Source organism: Heterodontus francisci, chromosome 23 (genome assembly GCF_036365525.1).
Source record: "Heterodontus francisci isolate sHetFra1 chromosome 23, sHetFra1.hap1, whole genome shotgun sequence".
In the NCBI taxonomy this organism is placed as follows: Eukaryota; Metazoa; Chordata; class Chondrichthyes; order Heterodontiformes; family Heterodontidae; genus Heterodontus; species Heterodontus francisci.
Window position 1 is genome coordinate 17,643,877 of NC_090393.1, and position 19,354 is coordinate 17,663,230.

General features: G+C 39.3%; 1 protein-coding gene across 2 annotated transcripts in view; it reads left to right on the top strand.

Annotated features, from left to right (window-relative positions):
* LOC137382609 (protein phosphatase Slingshot homolog 1-like) overlaps positions 1–8,923 on the top strand; it is a 145,197-nt gene extending 136,274 nt beyond the window's left edge. For both annotated transcript variants that reach the window (XM_068054779.1, XM_068054780.1), the window contains one exon: positions 1,755–8,923. In XM_068054779.1, the coding sequence (XP_067910880.1) occupies positions 1,755–3,707 (1,953 nt within the window). In that variant the 3' untranslated portion in view covers positions 3,708–8,923. The remainder of the gene's footprint in view (positions 1–1,754) is intronic.
* Positions 8,924–19,354: the final 10,431 nt, after the last annotated feature.

A 19,354-nucleotide genomic window follows, 5' to 3' on the forward strand; every position in this document is an offset into this window, starting at 1 on the left:
CAAGATCCTGGAACTCCCTTCCTAATAGCACTGTGGGTGCACCTACCCCACACGGACTGTAGCGGTTCAAGAAGGCAGCTCACCACCACCTTCTCAAGGGCAATTAGGGATAGGCCAATAAATGCTGGTCTAGCCAGCAATGTCCACATCCCATCAATGAATTTTTTAAAAAACCTTCTGAGAGAAGAAATTGTTCCTCATTTCTGTCTTAAATGAAAGACCCCTTATTTTGAAACCCACGAGGGGAAACATTCAGCATCCACCCTGTCCAGCCCCTTCAGAACCTTGTATGTTTCAGTAAGATCACTTCTCATTCTTCTAAACTCCAGTGAGTATCGGCCCAACCTGCTCAACCTTTCCTCATAAGACAACCTCCTTCATCCCAGGAATCAGTCTAGTGAACCTTGTCTGAATTGCCTCCAATGTAAGTCTATCCCTCCTTAAGTAAGGAGACCAAAACTGTACACCGTACTCCAGGTGTGATTCTACCAATGCCCTGTGCAGTTGTAGCAAGGCTTCCCTACTTTTATACTCAATCCCCCTTTCAATGAAGGCCAACATTTCATTTGCCATCCTAATTACTTGCTGTATCAGCATTACTTTGAGTCATATGGCAAAAAAGGAGGCCTTAATGTACGAGGACACCCAGTCCTTCTGTGCTGCTGCATTCTGTAGTCTCTCTCCATTTAAATAATGTTCTGCTTTTCTGTTCTTCCTACCAAAGTGAATAACCTCACATTTTCCCACATTATACTCCATCTGCCAATTTTTTGCTAATTCACTTAACCTATCTCTATCGCTTTGTAGACCCTCTGTGTCCTCCTCACAATTTGCTTTCCCACCCATCTATCGTCAGCAAATTTGGCTACAATACATTCTGTCCCTTCATCCAAGTCATTGATACAGATAGTAAATAATTTTTTTAATTTTGTATCCATGACCAGAAATCCATTTCCAGCATTTCTTGTTTTTATTTCAGATTTCCAGCATCCGCAGTATTTTGCTTTTATTATACCAGAAAGGACTAGTGAGCCCTGCATATATCCTCCTAGCTGGGATACATGACGTGGGAGATTATATCTCAAGAAAGTCGCATTTTTTAAAAAACTTATTACAGAAGCATTTTAGATTGAAACTACTTCACCATGATTTTGTTCCCTGTTTTTCATTTATTTGTATAACTAGTGTTTAATTAAACATCACTATTTTTCACCTGCAGCTTTCATTTTTCAGGTGAGGGCATTGTAGAGAGTACAGAAACGATTTACGAGAATGGTTCCAGAGATGAGGAACTTCAATTATGAAGTTAGATTGGAGAAGTTAGGACTGTTTCTCTTGGAGAAGAGAAAGCTGAGAGGTGATTTAATAGAGGTATTCAAAATCATGAGGGGTCTGGACAGAATAGATAGAAACTGTTCCCACTCGTGAAAGGATTGAGAATGAGAGGGCACAGATTTCAAGTATTTGGTAAGAGAAGTAAAAGTGACGTGAGGAAAAACCTTTTCATGCAGCGAGTGGTTAAAGTCTGGAATGCACTGCCCTGAGTGTAGTGAAGGCTCAATTGAAGCATTCAAAAGGGAGTTAGACTGTTATGAGAAGGCAGAATGTGCAGGGTTACGGGGAGAAGGCGGGCATGGAATTAAGTAAATTGCTCTTCCACAGAGCTGGTGCAGACACGATGGGCTGAATGGCCTCCTTCTGCACTGTAATAATTCTGTTATTTTAAACAATGCAATGTTTCAAATTTATTCCAGGATGTTACTACTACTGAAACACACAGCGTGAAACCTATTGAGAAATTTACTATGGACTGCTCGGACTCTGTAAGTAATGTTATGTGTGAGCAATTTACAGACCATTCCAAAATCTTGTATCAGGCACAGATATTTGGTACCAGCACTCAAGACATACAAGCATCCAAGACCAATATTTTGGGATATTTATCAAATGTAGCTTCAGATGTACCAATGACAGAAGCATTCTATGGGATTCCCAATGAGCCAGAACTATATGAAGTGACAGAAAAGCCTATTAATAGGTCGGATGCCTTTTACACAACTGATGCAATCCTTTTGCCTGAAACTGTAAAAGCAGGTATAGGTTTAGGAACAAACTGTGAAGAGCAAAGACAGCAGCAAGAAACTGTAGAGGATTATCACAACTGCAGAAATATGGCCAATGACTTCCATACTGAAAGTTTGGTACTGGCTACGATGACTTCATTGTCTAGTAGACACCAGGACTCTAAACAATTACTAGTAATAAGTCCATGTATGAGCAACCATGACTATCTAAAATCTTGTTTAACAGATTCAAAAACTGGGTTTATTTATCCAGGCTCTAAGGCTGGCAAGCAGGTGCTGCAGCTCCCAGAATCCAAAAAACATCAGCCAGAACAAGCAGTACACAAATTAAATCAGTTAAATAGTAATGTCGTAGCTTTAGGAAATGAACAGAATAATGCAGAAATAATGGAACACTCCAAATTTATGCTTTCTGAGCCATCTAGTAGACAATCAATTGAAGATAATCAAGTGGTATCTCCAAGTTACAGCAATGAAAAAATGAGTACTAAGTCAATGAAAGACTTGAACCAACTAATGTCTAACCAGGAGATGGAAAGATCAAAAATTCAAAGCTACTTAATGCAGCATCAAGAATCTATCCTTCATCTTCAGGAGGCTGGGTTGGTAAGAAAGCATACCAAAGAGTTGGAAAGACTAACCTTTCTGAGATCTCCAAACAAACAAGTGCAGAGACAAAATTTTGAAAATAGGAAAGCTGCGTTTGCAGAGAATGACTCCCTTGATTTGATTATGCATGAACCTGTGGTAGACATTCAGGATCTAGCACAAGCTTACAAAGATGTGGAGAACAATACATTGCCTGAGGCTAGCTGTGATGAATTGAATTTTATGGATGGCATATGCCAGAAAACATCTACACCATATATAAGTTATAGGAGTGGGTCAGGATTTCTCACTAAGGATCACTTGCAGAAAATCTGTGCAACGCTGATACCATCTCCTTTAACTTCAAGCTTGACTCGTAGCTCCAGTAGTGATAGCCTTCACAGTATTCAAGGACAACCTGGTTTGGTTGAGCTGCGGACACGGGAAATTGAAGCCAGGATGCGTCAGGCGGGACTGACCGTTTGTTCAGAAATGAAGCGATCTCATTCCCTTGCCAAACTTGGAAGCTTAAACTTATCCAGTGAGGATCTGTCATCCAGGGAGAAAGAAGCTGAAACTTTCATCAGGTCAAGTCCCGTCAAACTAGCTGAGAGTTTGTTGTTGCCCGATGTTGAAAAAATGCAGTGGAAAAGCAGTCTTTGTGAGGAAATAGATAGGCAAACAGAACTGGTTTCCTTTATAAAGCCATTAAATAAATCAGTTGAGACTTCCAGTTCTGTATTGGAACATAAAACCCTGAAATTGCTTGACATTCAGTGCCCAGATCAAGTTGAACATCCTTGTTGGATGTTTTTTCCTACCAAATACAGTGCTGCTGATCCAGAGGTTACACGGCAGTGTATAGACTTTATCTCCATTCCTTCATTTGGACTAAGCCAGTTCCATACCCAGAGTGATAACGAACTATACCACTTGGCTTCTCGGGAACAGCATGTACGAACGCATCCTATCTGGAAACCCAGAAAGGCATGTGAAAAAAATAGAACTCGCAATCCATTCTATAATACCATGTGATTTCTTGGCAAGGAGAATGCATTCCAATTTCCCTTTAAACATAAAAAAGAACCTTAAACCAAAAATATTTAAAGTTCCAGCCTATGTTGTGCAATCTTGTAACAGCTCAGAAAATTATTCAAGAACGAACTTGTGTTGGCAAATACAGTTCAGTGCTGATTAGTTTGCTTCTTTAGACTGAATCAAGAATTTCACAAGTTGCATTTTAATTTTTGAAATGAAATATCACACTTTGTAACCTCAAACAGTCCACAATATTATTTTTAAAAAGAAGATTCAAAGTACAGATTCGGAGGCCTATTAAATTTTGAGAGGATTGTCATGAATGTTCCTTCAGGCCTAAGCCCTGAAAACTGTTTGTTACATTCTCCAAACCCAAACCCAACAGAAAAAATGGAATAGAAAATCACTTGGTTGCAATTGACTTACGTGACTTTGTCTCCAAATCCTGCACAATTTGCACCTTTTTCACAACGCCCTTTTTGGATTGGGGGAGAATAAATTACCTTTATGCTTTTTTCTGCAATTTCTATTGATTTAGCAGCCAAAATGGAGCTCGTGCTATAAGCTTGGCAATGAATCGCTCTGTCCAAATGAAGACAAATTGAGATATGGTCCCTTTATGGACCTAGTGCTGTAAATAATTTCTTCCCCATACTTGCCTTAAGCTGCAGTAGTGGAAATGTAGTTCTGTGTAAAATGGTTTTGCTGTGAGTATGCTATTGAGAATATTGTCAAAAAAGAAAATGACCAGCATAGAATAAGTACACGCCAGACTTCATGCTTTTCTACTCTTTCATTGATTCTCTTCTGGTGATATTGTGCCTCTCCATTTATTTACGCCGTTGAAATATTTCTGAAGTGGTAGCTGTCTTTTCAAATTTCTCATTTCATACTAGGTTCTATGTTCTTTTTCTTTGTAATTTCTTGATATATTGCATTATGCATATAAATATTGTGACTATTTCTCACCTGTTATTCCTCTGCTCAGACCCCTTTGTGATTCCTCTTTATCCCAACTGAGTTGCCATAACTTCTGTTTCCTCCTACAAATAATGGGTTATATTATGTATTGGGGAATTATTCTGTGAATTTCCTCTATATCTGTTTGAGGAATTGTTCTTGCTCTAAACTGAGTCCATTTGGATAGTCAGCTAACATGTAAGCATGATCCTCATTTTACAGTGATTAGTTTCTCAAGTTTTGCTGTTTCTACATGTGACAAGCTTTCAGGATTATTACTAAGATTTTGAGGAATTGGTTTCTGAGATTGTCATTTTCTTACCAGGAAAATTGGAAATCAGTAGCCTTGCTGTTAAGTCTTTATTCTTAGCCCATTGAATTACTTGGAGAACAGAGACTTTATTTAAAACAATGTATCATTATTAACCTGCTGCAGTTTGAAATTTCTGAGGCAAAGTTTCCTGATGCCCCAATTGATGAAAGCAGAATAAACCTCGGCTCCAGAACAAGAGGTCTCAAATTTGCCTCTTGGTCTCTACTGAGTTAGCAGGTCTGAACCAGGATATCTGAAAGGATGCTGCAATCAGTGTCCAATCACTAAGGAGCAGAACATCAGCCAGGTTTCCTGCTCCTGACCGCTATCTAGTGACTGGTTTCAGCTGAAGATACAATCTGGTTTGGTTATGATGCCCCTTACAGTTAAAGATTGCTGTGATTTAATGTCTTGGGCTAACACATGAAAAATAATCACTTGAGCCTGGTACTAGCAGGTGACCGGCGCCCATGGAGTGTACCCCAGCATGATTCAATGCATTAAACAGAGATATAGGAACAAAGGGGGAAAGGATTGCAAAAAGAAAACATCCCAGGTGTAGTTGTACATTCTGGTCCACTTCTTAAAAGGGAGACAAACAATTTGAGCTAAACATGATCATGCCTCAAAACCCACCTGAAGAGACTTCTTGCATATTTTTCTTCCTTTCTCAAAATTATGAAAATTATGTTTAGTTTCTGTGGGGAGAAAGCATCTTGCTTACGTATTTTTGAAAAGAATGAATTTGTTTAATTGCTGCATATAGAGCAGTACCTAATCTCATAATTGTGTAGGAGTACTTTCATTTCATTTCGCTGCAGTGTTTCAGCAGTATTATATGGCCACTGTGTGGCAGGCAAGATGTAATTCATTGTGATAATGTCGAATGAGATTGCATCAGGTATTTTTGTTTAAAAAAAATTCTTAATCATGGTTAAATTATTCTAGTAAACCAGCATGGAATGTCATACATATTAACACAAGTTGGCATCTTTATGCTTTCTTAATTTTTTCAACATTTTTCTGCTGCAAATAGCAATTATCTGCATCCATCTATTGGCAAAGGCACTTTGGTTTCATTTGGTGTTCAGCCATACCTGATTTGCGTATTTTCAAATTTCTGAGAAAGACGTCAGAACTCCATTAAATATGCCATGACAATGTCTTAATGCACTTGCATCATCTTGTCGATTCTGATATCGATGGGGGCGGGGGGGGATGCTGATTTATAATTTCAAGTATTGTACGGCTTAAAAATACTGAAACATCGGACATGAAAAAATAGAAAAGTTTAAGATTGGATTGAAGCACAATAATAGACTCCCAGAACTGGGCTCAACCAAACAGACTAAGACCAGAAGTTTTAACATAAATCTGTAATTGCCTAAATAACTGTATAGGTATGACAGTTTATTGAATTAACATGTAAAGTCTCAATTTTAGAACATCAGGTCTATTTCTGTAGGTTTGTCTCTCTGATCTTGTGATGCAAATGGGTTTGTGCTTTGTAGGAAGATTGGCTAAAAATTTGCTCTGAGTGGCCGGATTCTCAGTTCTGCCGAAGTTCACTTTTTAAAAAAAAAACTCAAATCAAGACTTTTGGAGACAGATGATTCCAAAACTTGTCATCTGAAGATGGAAACCCTTGCTGCTTAAAATGAGCATATTTAGACATAAAAGCCTGAGAATGTTGGTAATAAAGGCCACCGTATCTGTATTTAGACTTCAGAAATATTCCATTAGATTTGAGCAGCTGGCTATAATAGCCAAGTACACAAATGCACGACAAATGGTCTGGTACTAAATATAACAGACTGTAAGGTTCGAGCTTCAATACCCAGTCTGCAGTAAATTAGCTGATCTCAGCAAGGGCAGTATTTGGCGATGCTACAGTTGGCCTTATGGCCAAGAAGGATGAGAAAATCATCCAGGACTCTCAGTCCTTATTGCTATCCCCAAAATGCTGCAATTACTATGTTTCTTGCTCATTTTATATATTTTTGAAACTTTGAAGTGTGGTAGATGATCTCAATTGTTTTGTATATACTCACAAACATGTGACACTGCTCACAGCGTGTCAAGGGATATGCTGTTTTACATGGACAGGAACATTGCACGATGTCCACTGAAGTGTAGGTGCATGTGTCCCTTTAAGGCTACCAAGATTAAATTGTTAAGTAGAGGCTGGGTAAACTTATTCAAAGGTAATTGCTATTCAGGTTTAAGATCAGAACCCATGCTTTGTTTATGGAAGGGTGAATTAGGAACTTGCACATATTATAGCCTTGGCATTTTGTGATTCAGGAGCATTTTCTATACATTACAAATGTTTCTTCCTTTTTAAAAAAAATATCTGTTACAAATTTGCACAAATGTCACCATCTGCGATATTACAGGCTAGAAGTGTGGGTATATGAAAGCGTTTTAAAATTATAGATGAACAGATGTGTTTAACTCTACTGGATGAGAATTATCTTGGAGGGTAAGTTCAGAAAATACTTATGTTTTTGCTCTTTAATATCCCGCTAAACCAACCATTAAGGGGAGAGGAATTCTCTATTTTATTGAAGTACTTTATGTTCTAGAAATGTAAAAGATTCTTGATGGCTCCAAATCTCATCAGAGTGCAGGGATAAAATAAAATTGTGTTCAAGGAAGCTAACAGCTATTCTTCAGATCCAACTGTCAACATTTACCGACCCCCAATCCAACATTTTGGAAAAAACCTGTAATAATCAGACCAGTATAAATGAACTATTGGTGTACTACAGCAGCACACGGAATATGGCTATTTGTGGTACTGGTGTGGGCAATGTCAGCCTGTTAAGGCTACTACTGTTTGTAAGCCAGCCCCTACAACAAATTCAAGTCAAGGAGGCATTCAAAGCTTTTTCCCTCTGATGCTAACCAGAATCTGTACTTGACATAATTTAACATTTGAGCTACTTTTTTGTTAATAGAGGAGTGACTGTTAACAATATTTCTTATTAACTTAATAGTGCTAATAAAAATATAAATTGTTTACGTATTTCTAATGAGAGAATCTCATTGTAAAGCTAGTGTACTCAAACCTAGAATTCCAAATCATTTCCTTTTTTATTTTGCCTTTGTAGAGGTGGCATTGTCCCTGCATCTAACCAAAACAGTGGAAATAGCCAACTTCCTCCTGCTCCTCAACCCACTTGAGTGCATACTCTATCCTAAACTGCCCAATGTCTGTTTGTCTGGGACTTGAATTCCTAGTTTGTTTGTTTTCTTTCTGGAACTTTTCTCATCCAAGGAAGACATCTTTTTGGGGAACAAAAAGCTGAAAGTAACTGCTAATTCACACTTCTGGTTAAAACTGAGACATTTAGAATGTGTGAAACTCTCTGAATGCAATTCTGACTGTCATTCATCATTTTTATTGCCATGTGACTACTTTAATTGTGACATTCTAGACCACCTATGTAATACAGTTAGCCATCTTACGCCTGCAAAACTTGACCTTGAGAGTTTCATTGTTAATTGATAATTTGGTACATTGTATCGAGTGAGTTATTATGAGAGAAATCTTTGAAGGCCTGCAGTAGAAGCTGTGCTGTGATTTTTTGTTAATGAAAATGCTGCTTAAAATATTTAGTTTGTTCAGATATCCTTCAGTGCCTTTAATTTTGAGAATACTGTATGTGTTGAAAGCTGTTGAAAGAAAGCACAATTGTACAGATGCAGTGTCTAGAGTCAAATGTGTAATGTTGTAAAATATGTCTCTAACATTGCTGTTCAAAATTTATGTACAAAAGTATTTGCTGTATGTTCCAACTTTCTTTTCAAAATAGTTTCAATTTTGTTGTTTAAAAAGGAAGTAACATTTTTACTGAGAGTCCTGTGGGTAGTTGTATGCATATTGCACTTTTTAAAACCTCTGTTAAAATGTAGCGTACAAGTCTATGTTGGAAATAAATGGGCTTTTTCATTAAATCCCATATCTGCAGTAGATTTCCTGCAGGTTAATTAAATGTTAACTTTTTTGTTTGTTTCAGGTTCGTGCTAAAAGAAAACAACAAATCTCTCAAACATCTCAAGAGTACATCACAATTAATTATTTTTGAAATGGAGTGATTATTATACAGGCAGCAAAATCCCCAAAACAGTAGCAGGATAAATGACCAGTTAATCTGTTTTTGTTGATTGAGGGTAAATGTTGATCAGGACTCTAGGAGAACTCCCTGCCTTTAGAGCTGGACAGTAAAAATTTTGTAGCATTTTCAAAGACAGTTGCGTCCTCAGTTTTAAAACATCTCAATGAAGGACAGTGCATCACCTTAGTATTGCACAGGTATGTCAGCCTTATGCTCAACTGCTGGGCTGAGGCTGGAATCCACAATCCTCTAACTCTGAAATCCATTATGGTAATAATCGAGTCAAGTTGGCATTACTGATGAGCAGATTTCACACATTTTAAGGAAAATCTGTCTTAAATCTATACTTTGCTGTGTATTGGGACAAAATCATAATCATGTTTTTCACTATCTGGGTTCTGCATATCACCACAACCTGACAAAGGCAACAACCAGTTCCTATCTTCAAATACTTTTGATCCAATCTGAATACCATTCAGAGACATGCCTATCTTGAGCTTCAGATCACCTAATAGGATGGGCATAATGAGAGTTCAAACCTGACTACAATTTTTGGTAGTATGTGTTGGGCTCTCTCTGCCACATTGTCTTTGGGCATTCTGAATCAGGAAAGGAGAGATGCACAATCTTTAAGTTTTAAAAAGAAACTCCCTAATTACTGTGTATGAAAGGTCATTTATATATTTTTTCTTTAGTTATACTTGCTATGGCAACTTCACTGGGGAAAAAAAATTCAGACATCAGTTAAAACCACAGGATTCATTTCCTGCATCATATAGGTTACCCTATTTCACTTTCTGTTTTGGAATTAAAACGGTATTAAAGTACAGCTGGCTTCAACATGTGGACCAATTACTTACGTGTGATGCCATAGTGGCCAAGTACAACTGTCAGCATCTCCTTGAAATCAGTGTTCAATTCAATTCAAAAGGAGCTGGTAATTTGACAAGTTGTCAAAATAAGAAAAAAAAACTGTTGAAGGGATTGACTGGTGATATGGTCCTTGGAAACATTTGGAGATCAGCTCACCAAACAGCTCTTGCAGATGCAGGAATATTATTTCCACAGTTGGCTTCATGCTGATCTGTCATGAAGTGGGCAATCGTTGAAGTACAGATTGGCACTTAATGATATCGCAGCCAAGAGTTCCTCTTTTCCTCCTGCTTCCCTCTTCAATTTGGTCGTGGGTTGGGGTGCGGGGGGCGGTTGCAGTGGTTGTCAATCTCTGCAATTCATACCACCATAACTTCTCATTTATTGCTCAAAGATAAACTATGCAGGAAGAATGTTGCAATATTGGATAACTGGCCAGAGAATAGCATATGCAAGAAAGCATAACATAATTTTTATCATGAGTATGGATAGGAGAACCTATCTCAAACAGCATTATTCTTTTGATCTATCTATTGCGAAATCTGTTCCCCTTGGAATGGGATGAGGCCCCTTGTTCATGTTCACTGCATCTTGGGTGACTCGTGCATCTGTGGTTTAAAAAAACAATCAACTCCCATCTATCACAGATCACATCCATGAATTCTATACAAACATCTGTGTACAATGATTGTAAAATGCCCACGGGTGTATAAATCTCTTGCTTTATAACGCCAAGAGATTATGGTTCTATACAGCAGTACTTCTCCATTCTTTCTAAAGATGAAACCATGCTGGAGTAATGTTGTATTTTTTGATAACTGGCCAGAGAATAGGGGATGCAAGAGAGAGCATAAGAAACTGATCCTGCTGACGGTTGAGAAGGGAAAAAAACCTCATAATATTGGAAAAACGGATTCACCCAATGAACAATGATAGGTAAATGTGTTTATAAAAAATGATGGAGTTGATAAGTTGGCCCTTTATCACAGGCTCAGTAGATCATTGGGATGTAGTGATGAATGGGAGACTAATGACTGATCAAAACATTTGAAAATGTAGTGAACCTAGATGCCTAAGAGTCCACAAAAATCTAATTTCATGTTTTAATTTAAATAGCTGCTACTCTCTTTTCCCCCCCCCCCCCCCCCTCCCACCCCCCCTTTCTCCAATCTCTGATACAGGAAAACATAAACAGAAGGGAATTTTTAGCAGTTAATCACAAAATGGCCTTAGTGGATCGAGCAACTAATCCTATCTGGTGGTGCTTGTTCTCCATAAACCGTTGCAATTACTTCTGCTGGTCATGTAAATGATGTTGCAACTGAAATCAACACAAGTTATAAACAGGATTCAATCAGCACCAGCTGGAAAAAGTGCTGAAAACTATGGCACAACAGTCTGATCCCAGTAGGATCAGCTGCTTGTTTATTTTGCATGTTTAATTGGCTTTGCCAATATTTTAGTCAATATTCAAAGTTCGCTGGCTGTAAATTAACAGTTTTGTGTAAAGTAATAGATTTTTAAAGAGTTATCATTTTCAGTATCCCAGGCACTATCCTGAAGAGGAATTTGTGTTCTAGCACAAGGGGTTTTAACAAGTGAATTAGTGACTTGTGATAACTTCACTGAACTGTGCAAATTACTTCCTTTGAGTATTTTGTTTCCAGTACACTCTTACTAAATAATAAGTCTACTTTATTTTAGTTCCATCAGATAAATATTTTAAGAACATGAAGTTTGCACTCACATGAGACTACTTGACATAACTAAGCCCAGCCTTTCTATTGGGTCATTTATACTGACCTGAATTCAAAATGTAATCCCTGAGGAAGATGCAACATTTCAAAGAGGATGAAAATTAAATGAAAGCTATCTCTGTCCTCAAGCAATGAAGGAAAATCTTGAGGATTCAGTTCTCATTGTTGAACCAAGGCCCGTGTATTTCACAGCCGTTCCTTTGTCATGGGACTGGGATCAATAGAGAACTTGATCATCTACCTCAAGAACCATATTTTCATCTGGATCTTTTATCAAAGAATTAGCATTTGACTACTTTAGGACAGGAATCTATTTTGTGCTGTGGGGAAATGTATCTTCTCTTTTCACCTGAGGCTTAAAAAGTTTGGAATCTATATATTCTGATTTTGTTTAAAAAAATACTAATATTGTCGCATTCCTTTGGAAAGCCCATTGGAAGCCCAAATGACGTACATTTTCCCATGGAGACTGTATTACTAAAGCGTTTACCTGCATTATCAGTTACGTCTGTATGGTACTGCAATTGTGGTTTTCAATGTTAAATGTCATGTAATGTTAATTGCTAAATTAATAGTTCATGTATAGTTTAGTGAGAGGTTATAGTAAGAAAACATGCAGTTGCAGGCTCAGAGCATCAAGTTAATGACCCTCCCCCCTCCCCCCAATGGCAAACTGTTGCCCACCTTACAGCACTAATCTTCAAACAACCTCCTGGGCCCCTCTCCTCTTCCTCCCCCCATCACATATCCATTTACCTTTTCCCATTCTCCAATTATCTTCTCCCTAACCAGCTCACCTTTACCATCCTCTCCTTTAGATTTTAGATTTAGAGATACAGCACTGAAACAGGCCCTTCGGCCCACAGAGTCTGTGCCGACCATTAACCACCCATTTATACTAATCCTACACTAATCCCATATTCCTACCACATCCTCACCTGTCCCTATATTCCCCTTACCACCTACCTATACTAGGGGCAATTTATAATGGCCAATTTACCTATCAACCTGCAAGTCTTTTGGCTGTGGGAGGAAACCGGAGCACCCGGAGGAAACCCACGCAGACACGGAGAACTTGCAAACTCCACACAGGCAGTACCCAGAATTGAACGCGGGTCATGAGCTGTGAGGCTGCGGTGCTAACCACTGCGCCACTGTGCCGCCCCTTTCTCCCCTTCTTTCTCCTCCCTTCTGACAACCTGCCTCCCACTCTCACTTCCCCACCCCCATTTTCTCCTTAACGCCATTTCTCACTACCAAACCTCTCCCTTTCCCTACTTACCCCTCTAATGTCAGGTTCATATCCCTCTTAGTCCCTTTCTCTCCCCATGCATGCTTTCACTTACCCCTCTCTCTCTCTCTCAAGCAACCTCTCCCTCTTCTCCTTTTCTACCTCTCCCCACTGTCTCCCCTCTCCTCCCTCCTTTCTTTCCTTCCTCCCTCCCTCTCTGTTCACCCCTTTTGCTCAATCCTTCCCCTATCTCATGTGCTGTCTCTTCTGTTTTCCCCTCTTGTGCTTTTCTCCCCTCCATCCCTCTGCTTCATGCTTTCTTCCCCCTCCTTCCCGCTGCTTCCTGCTTTCTCTCATTCTCTTCCTTCCCCCTCGTCTCTCATCTTCCAACCTCCTTTCACTTCTTTTTCAAAGAATTGTATTCACTAAAAAAATTAATGGGTCTTTGACAAGCATTCTTCTGCCCTGTCTTTGTTAAAAGTGAAACATGCCCTTTAAAGTTTAAGCTGAATTCAGTTCTTATCCCATAAAGTTACATACCACTCTCTAATATTTTAAAATCTTTTTAGATGCACATACGTCCAGTCTGTAATACTTCAAATGTTGACATTTGTGAAAATTGCTTTTCCAAACTTTGCAAATAATTTTAATGTATAAAAATGCACCAGAAACACACATTCGAGTTACAATATTTTGCTTTCCTCTCTCTTGCTCTCATTATCCTCCCCAGCCCCACCTCATCCCCTACTCTGCCCCTCTGCCTTCAATTGTGTTGCTTGACCTGAATATTTCCCTTGCTTTTTATTCCTCATGTCCAATAACACGGGCGATTAACTAGCATATAAAATGAAGGTCATTCACTTACATAGTCATGGAATTCAATCTTTTAAGTACCAGTACAAAAAGCCCATAACATTTACTAAAAATAGAATTTGACTTATTTAGTCATTGTAAACCAATGACCCCCTAGAATACATAAACACTTCTAATGTTACAGAACTGTGTGGTACGCTGGTCCATTGCTTGAGCAGTAATCTAGTGGAGTGGACTGCCAACATTGTGAAAATCAGCATAATGAGGATCAGTGGGCAGGCAATTTGCTCCACCAGATTACTGTTCAAGCTGTGAAGGTGAAAACCTGCCCCAGTGTCTCCTCTGACTCACCAAAATCTGCTATTATTACAAATAAGGAAAACAGCATTGTTGTAGTCCTTTAGAACGACATCATTTCGTATTAATTTTAGTCAATTTTCCCCCTTACAGGCACTCTGACTGACTGGCCAGCTTGGAGCACTTCTTACTGATTTTGGTTGGACAATTTTTTCAGATTTATTACCAGACTGAAAAGAATTTCTGCTGTTGAAAAGTTTAGGCTGTATATCTTTTGGTTATAATTGAATGCCCAGGACTGGTATGTGGGAAGTGAACGTCCTCCTGGTGCCACTACAACATCATACATTGGCATGTGGTGACCGGAAGCCACCCAAATTAAACTGTTGAGACATGATAATAGGACAAGAGCTAAAAATATAATATTGTATTATTTACAAACCATTCCCTCACTTCAGCCAAGCCAGTGGGTATCTAACTATTGAAACAGTCAAATTGCTTGTGCTATGATTCTGTTAACTGATTATCATGGACTTTCCACTCCCTAGATGTTGTATTTTTTGCACGTATTGATATCATGCAGGAGATAGTGATTATTGGTATCTTTATGTGAAGTTTAGTAGTCTTCAGACTGTATGGGGCAATTTCGGTGGAGCAAGAACGTTATTCCAACAATTTTGCTGAAGATAAACAGGTGTAAGTGGTGAGTGCCATTTAAGCATCTCCACCTCGAACCCATTTATCTTTGATACTTCCTGCAATTGTATTGCCACTGACTATATTTATATATGTGTAGCTAATGATGAGAGTTGCCTAGTTTTAGCTCACAATTGCACTCCAGGTATGTTAGATTAAAATATGAGTTGTAGTAGCTGCTGCCTGAAACAGCTGATTGAGGTGGAAAGTAGGCATTTGAGAGCTTTGGAAAGTTGGTTAGTGAGTCCTGCTGTTTAGAAAGTTTTTTTAATAAATATATTTGTTGCTACAGGTTAGTGGGAAGAATATTGAGGGGGCATACCAGAAGAATGTAGCCCACCAGGTATTGCCCATCGTATAGAAATTGCAGGCAGTGCATGTCCTACATGGACCTCTTTGAAGAGATCTGCAACAGAAGAATTTGCTTCTCAAAAGATGCAACAGAACGTCTCTGTGACCTACTGCATGAAGGACTCTGGCGATGTTCAGCTGCCAGCACTGCTCTCTGTGGCAACGAAGGTCACCACTGTCCTAAATGCTTATGGCTCAGACTCTTTCAGGCAGCCACAGGGCTCTCTGCAACATCAAACAAGGAGCAGTAAAGGCATTCTTCAAAGACAAAAACCATAACAACTGGTTACAGGGTTACAACTGGTTACAATGCCCCATGGCATTGCTGATGATCCCACTCAAATTACTTCAAACAGAAGTACAGGATTGCTATAACTAGGCACAAGCAGATACAGGCTTATGATTGAAAGGACTATTGGAGTGTTGAAAATGTGCTTTTGCTGTCTAGAGATAGGTTCTTCAGAATTATTGCCTCTTGTGCCATTCTGGAAGTGCTGTGGACTGCACAGGAGGTGCTGATTCCAAGGAATGCTGAACTTAGAGCAGAACATCAGAATGACATTCACACAGAGGACTCCTCCCTGATGATTATCAGGGTAGTGACTTCTTCAGAAGTCTTGTCTGTGATTTAGTATACCTGCACATTGCAACCTGACCTCCTCCCACCACTTGCAAATAGAGATTCTCAATCTACCCCATGACAACATTAAATGAGTGCTCCCTTTCCTGTATACTTACAATCTCCTAATCTACTTTCATACAATAATGGCCAAATGTGACCAGTCATCCTACTCATTCCTATTGTTGAAATTCCAATGCGTGTCTGTGTATACTTTTCTATTGTCTAGTGCTCCTAAGTGCCACCTGAGGGCCAGAACTTGGGGAGATAGTTGGCTCATCACACTGTACAAAACAGTCATGTGATTGAGATGGCCCTCATCTCCTGGCAGCTGGATTTTGGCAGCATGGAGCTTCTGCTAGTTGTTTCTCTGGAGAGTGCTTGTGGGCAGTCTGGACTGGCCTCCCACTTTATACTGTCATAGTGCTCTGAGGGTGAAGGCAACAGACTTGACATATACACCTACCCTAAGAGATGTTGACTTGACAGTCACATCTATCAATTGCTGCGTGTCCAAGAGATGGTCCTCCAAGCCTGCACATAGGCATGATGTTCCTCAAACTTCATTCCTTCCAAGCACATATCCATGGGTTTTGGGTCCCACAATTCTTCTCCTGCTCAGCTACCACTGAGAGGGCACACATCCTCCCACACCCTCATTCTCAAATTAACTGGTAGCATTTTTTTTTAAAATATCCAATATATAATTATTCCAAGGCAAAAAGTCTCTGAGATGGTGCCTGAGAGAGAAAAAGCAAGTGCCACAGATGATAAGTCGGAAGTGGCCGGGGCAGAGAAAGACGGATCACGATGAAGCAGGTAGAAATGGTGAGTGGACTGGTCTTAATCATTGCTGTATGCTACAAGAGAGGTTAAAAAACCCTAGGCTGTTTTCATCATGCTCCTTGTTACTGCTTATCCTCCACCACCATTATTATCATGTTCTTCCAGTTTTGTGTTTGATCTGTAGGTAAGGATGGCAAAAGCAAAGAATTGGTGACCATTACCCCTCGGGATTATGGAGACATATAAGGGGGTGAAAGGTTGCATATGGTAATAGTGTAGGTGCTTAGTTACGAACCTTCACTGACCTCGCAATCTGCCATGGCAATAGCTGATGAGCTGCATAGCTTTGTTCTCAAAAGGGCTGAGGAGTTTCAAGATGGGGATACCACTCTGGTGGTCTACCTTTGGCAGGCATTTAGGACCTATTTTACCTGCAAATGTAAGTGAATGAGCCAAGACTGGGGCAATTGAGTGTGTGTCAAGTGGCACTGGAGAGATAAAGTAAGGCGTGGGGATATGAGAGTGCTAAAATGGAGGAAGGGGTTTTAGGGATATGCACATAGTTCTTGTCTATTAGGAGACTGTGCAGCCATTTTGCAGGATAGGGAGTTAGAGATGCCCTAACTAGAATGCAGGGTTGAAGGGTTAGTTGTGTAATTGTTGCTTTAAGAATGCTGGTTCAGGAAGAAAGAGATAACATGGTCAACTTTCACCCTAACTAATTTATGTTAATAAATCTGCTGTTAATCATTAGAATTGCCTCCCTGTTGCAGTTTGGGCTCTTTCAGCACTTTCACACAAATGGCTTGATGATGGTGAACTGTATCTCTTACAAGTTGAAACCTGTGCTTTCTATTCCCTGCTGTGTTGACTCTGCATCACTTGGGTCTAATAATTATCCCTAATTACAGTAAATTTCTTACTGGAAAGCTGTTACGACTGAGGCGGGAGGACTGCACTATCTTTTCTAGTTCCACTTCTCCACAGAACACAACATCTATTTAAATGTTTATCCGGTTACCGATACAGCCAATCATATATTATCTTTTTTTATCCCAGAATAAAATACACCCACCAGGTTTCTTTAATAAACAACAAAATTATCAGTTTATTATAAAACAAGACTTAACCAGTAACGAAGCAAAGCATTAACACACAGATTAAAATATGAAAGTTCCCTTTTTAAATGTTCCCCAATTACACACACACACTGGAAAATAATACAGAAATTCATTCTACTGAGGTTTGTTACAAAAGACCGAAAAAAACTACTTTGGCCAAATTCTTGATGAGAAAAGAAAAGAAAGGAAATATGGAAGGAAGTCAGTTGTCCCTTTTTTGGTCTGGCATCTGGGTATACAGAGATAGGTCACTGGGATCGTTTCTGGAGCAGTCCATTCTGGAGATTTCGAGAATTACTCTGGTAGGCTTTCTAGGAGAAATGCATCAAGGTTTTTCCGCCAGCATGCACTTGAATTGCAGGATTTTTCAGCTCCTCGGGAGCTATATGGTATCAGGGATTTTTTTTTTTTCCACACTGGATCTTGGCAGATTTCTTCAAAAAGGTAGAGGAGGTGGTGAGCTGGGTGGTTTCTTTTCTCCTTATCAGGAAAACACCAACTGTCTTCAAACAGTTCACACAATCAAAACTGAAAACAATGTTCAAACCCCAAACAATGAGTTGACCTTCTGATCTCCATAAACCTTGACATGTGGCTTCTCTGTAACCATTTTCCCCAAGTCACCAAGGGTTCTGCTGTTTTCTGAGCCCAAATCACAGGTAGCCTCCAACACGGGTGGCTTTCAAACAACATCTTGTCCTTTCGGTGAACTTGGTTTAAAAATAACACATCCATAAATCTTTTCAGTTTTAACACAAGTTCTCAAAAAAATATTAAAAATAATGGAAGCACTTTTCTAATAAAGGACACAATGCTAGAACATTTTGTGCAAGCTGAAACTACTGTTCAAATTCATTTACAATTAGATGCCAGAAGCAAAGACATAAACAAAATACCGTAAACAATTGATAATTTCCAGTCCTGGATCTGATCCCAGTCTAAATTGAGCCAGCTGATCTTACTCCTCATCATTTTCTAATGAGTCCTGCTGGAAGTGTGCAGGTATGACAATCTAGTAAGGATAGGATCAGGCTTGGCTTTCTTGGCCCCTGTGCTCAACTGGCTTGCTGCCACTTAAGTGTCTAGGCTGTATAAGGAATGTTTGTGGTGACTGATGCAACTCATGGAACCATATCCCAATAAGGAGTCAGTGAGGTCACTAAAACAGAGATAAGGGGGAGGAAAAATCGTTGAAGAGAAAAAATAGCTCCTCTCCAAGAAGGGAGCATAAAAACTCTACTTTGAATGCTAAACCACTGCAATTCAGCAATTAATTATGCCAAGAATCAGGTCTTAATAAAACATTCATGGAAGCCTAGTTCCAGAGTTTGTGCTGCTGGTTGGATCGTTTGATAGTTTTTTAAGGTAAATGCTAATAATTTTTTGTGGTTGTAGAAAGGGTCAAGTCCTTCAGCTGCTGAATTCATAAGAGAGTGTGGCCCTGCTGTTTCAGGGCGTGCACTACATCTGAAAGGAAATGTGGTTTCATCTGAATTATTGGCTCTCTGTGTTTTCTTTATCTGTGAGTTGACCAACTGGCTTGGTGGTTTGGGCAGAATTCTCCTGTTTGAGGAATTGTTCAGTCCCTTCTTTGGGTGGTGGCCACTTGATTCCCAAAGAGAACTCCTAAAGTAGAGAGGGCTACAATTTTCACAAGATTCCCAATGCATGTTGTTTTTATTGCAGATTTTCAGCATCCGCAATAT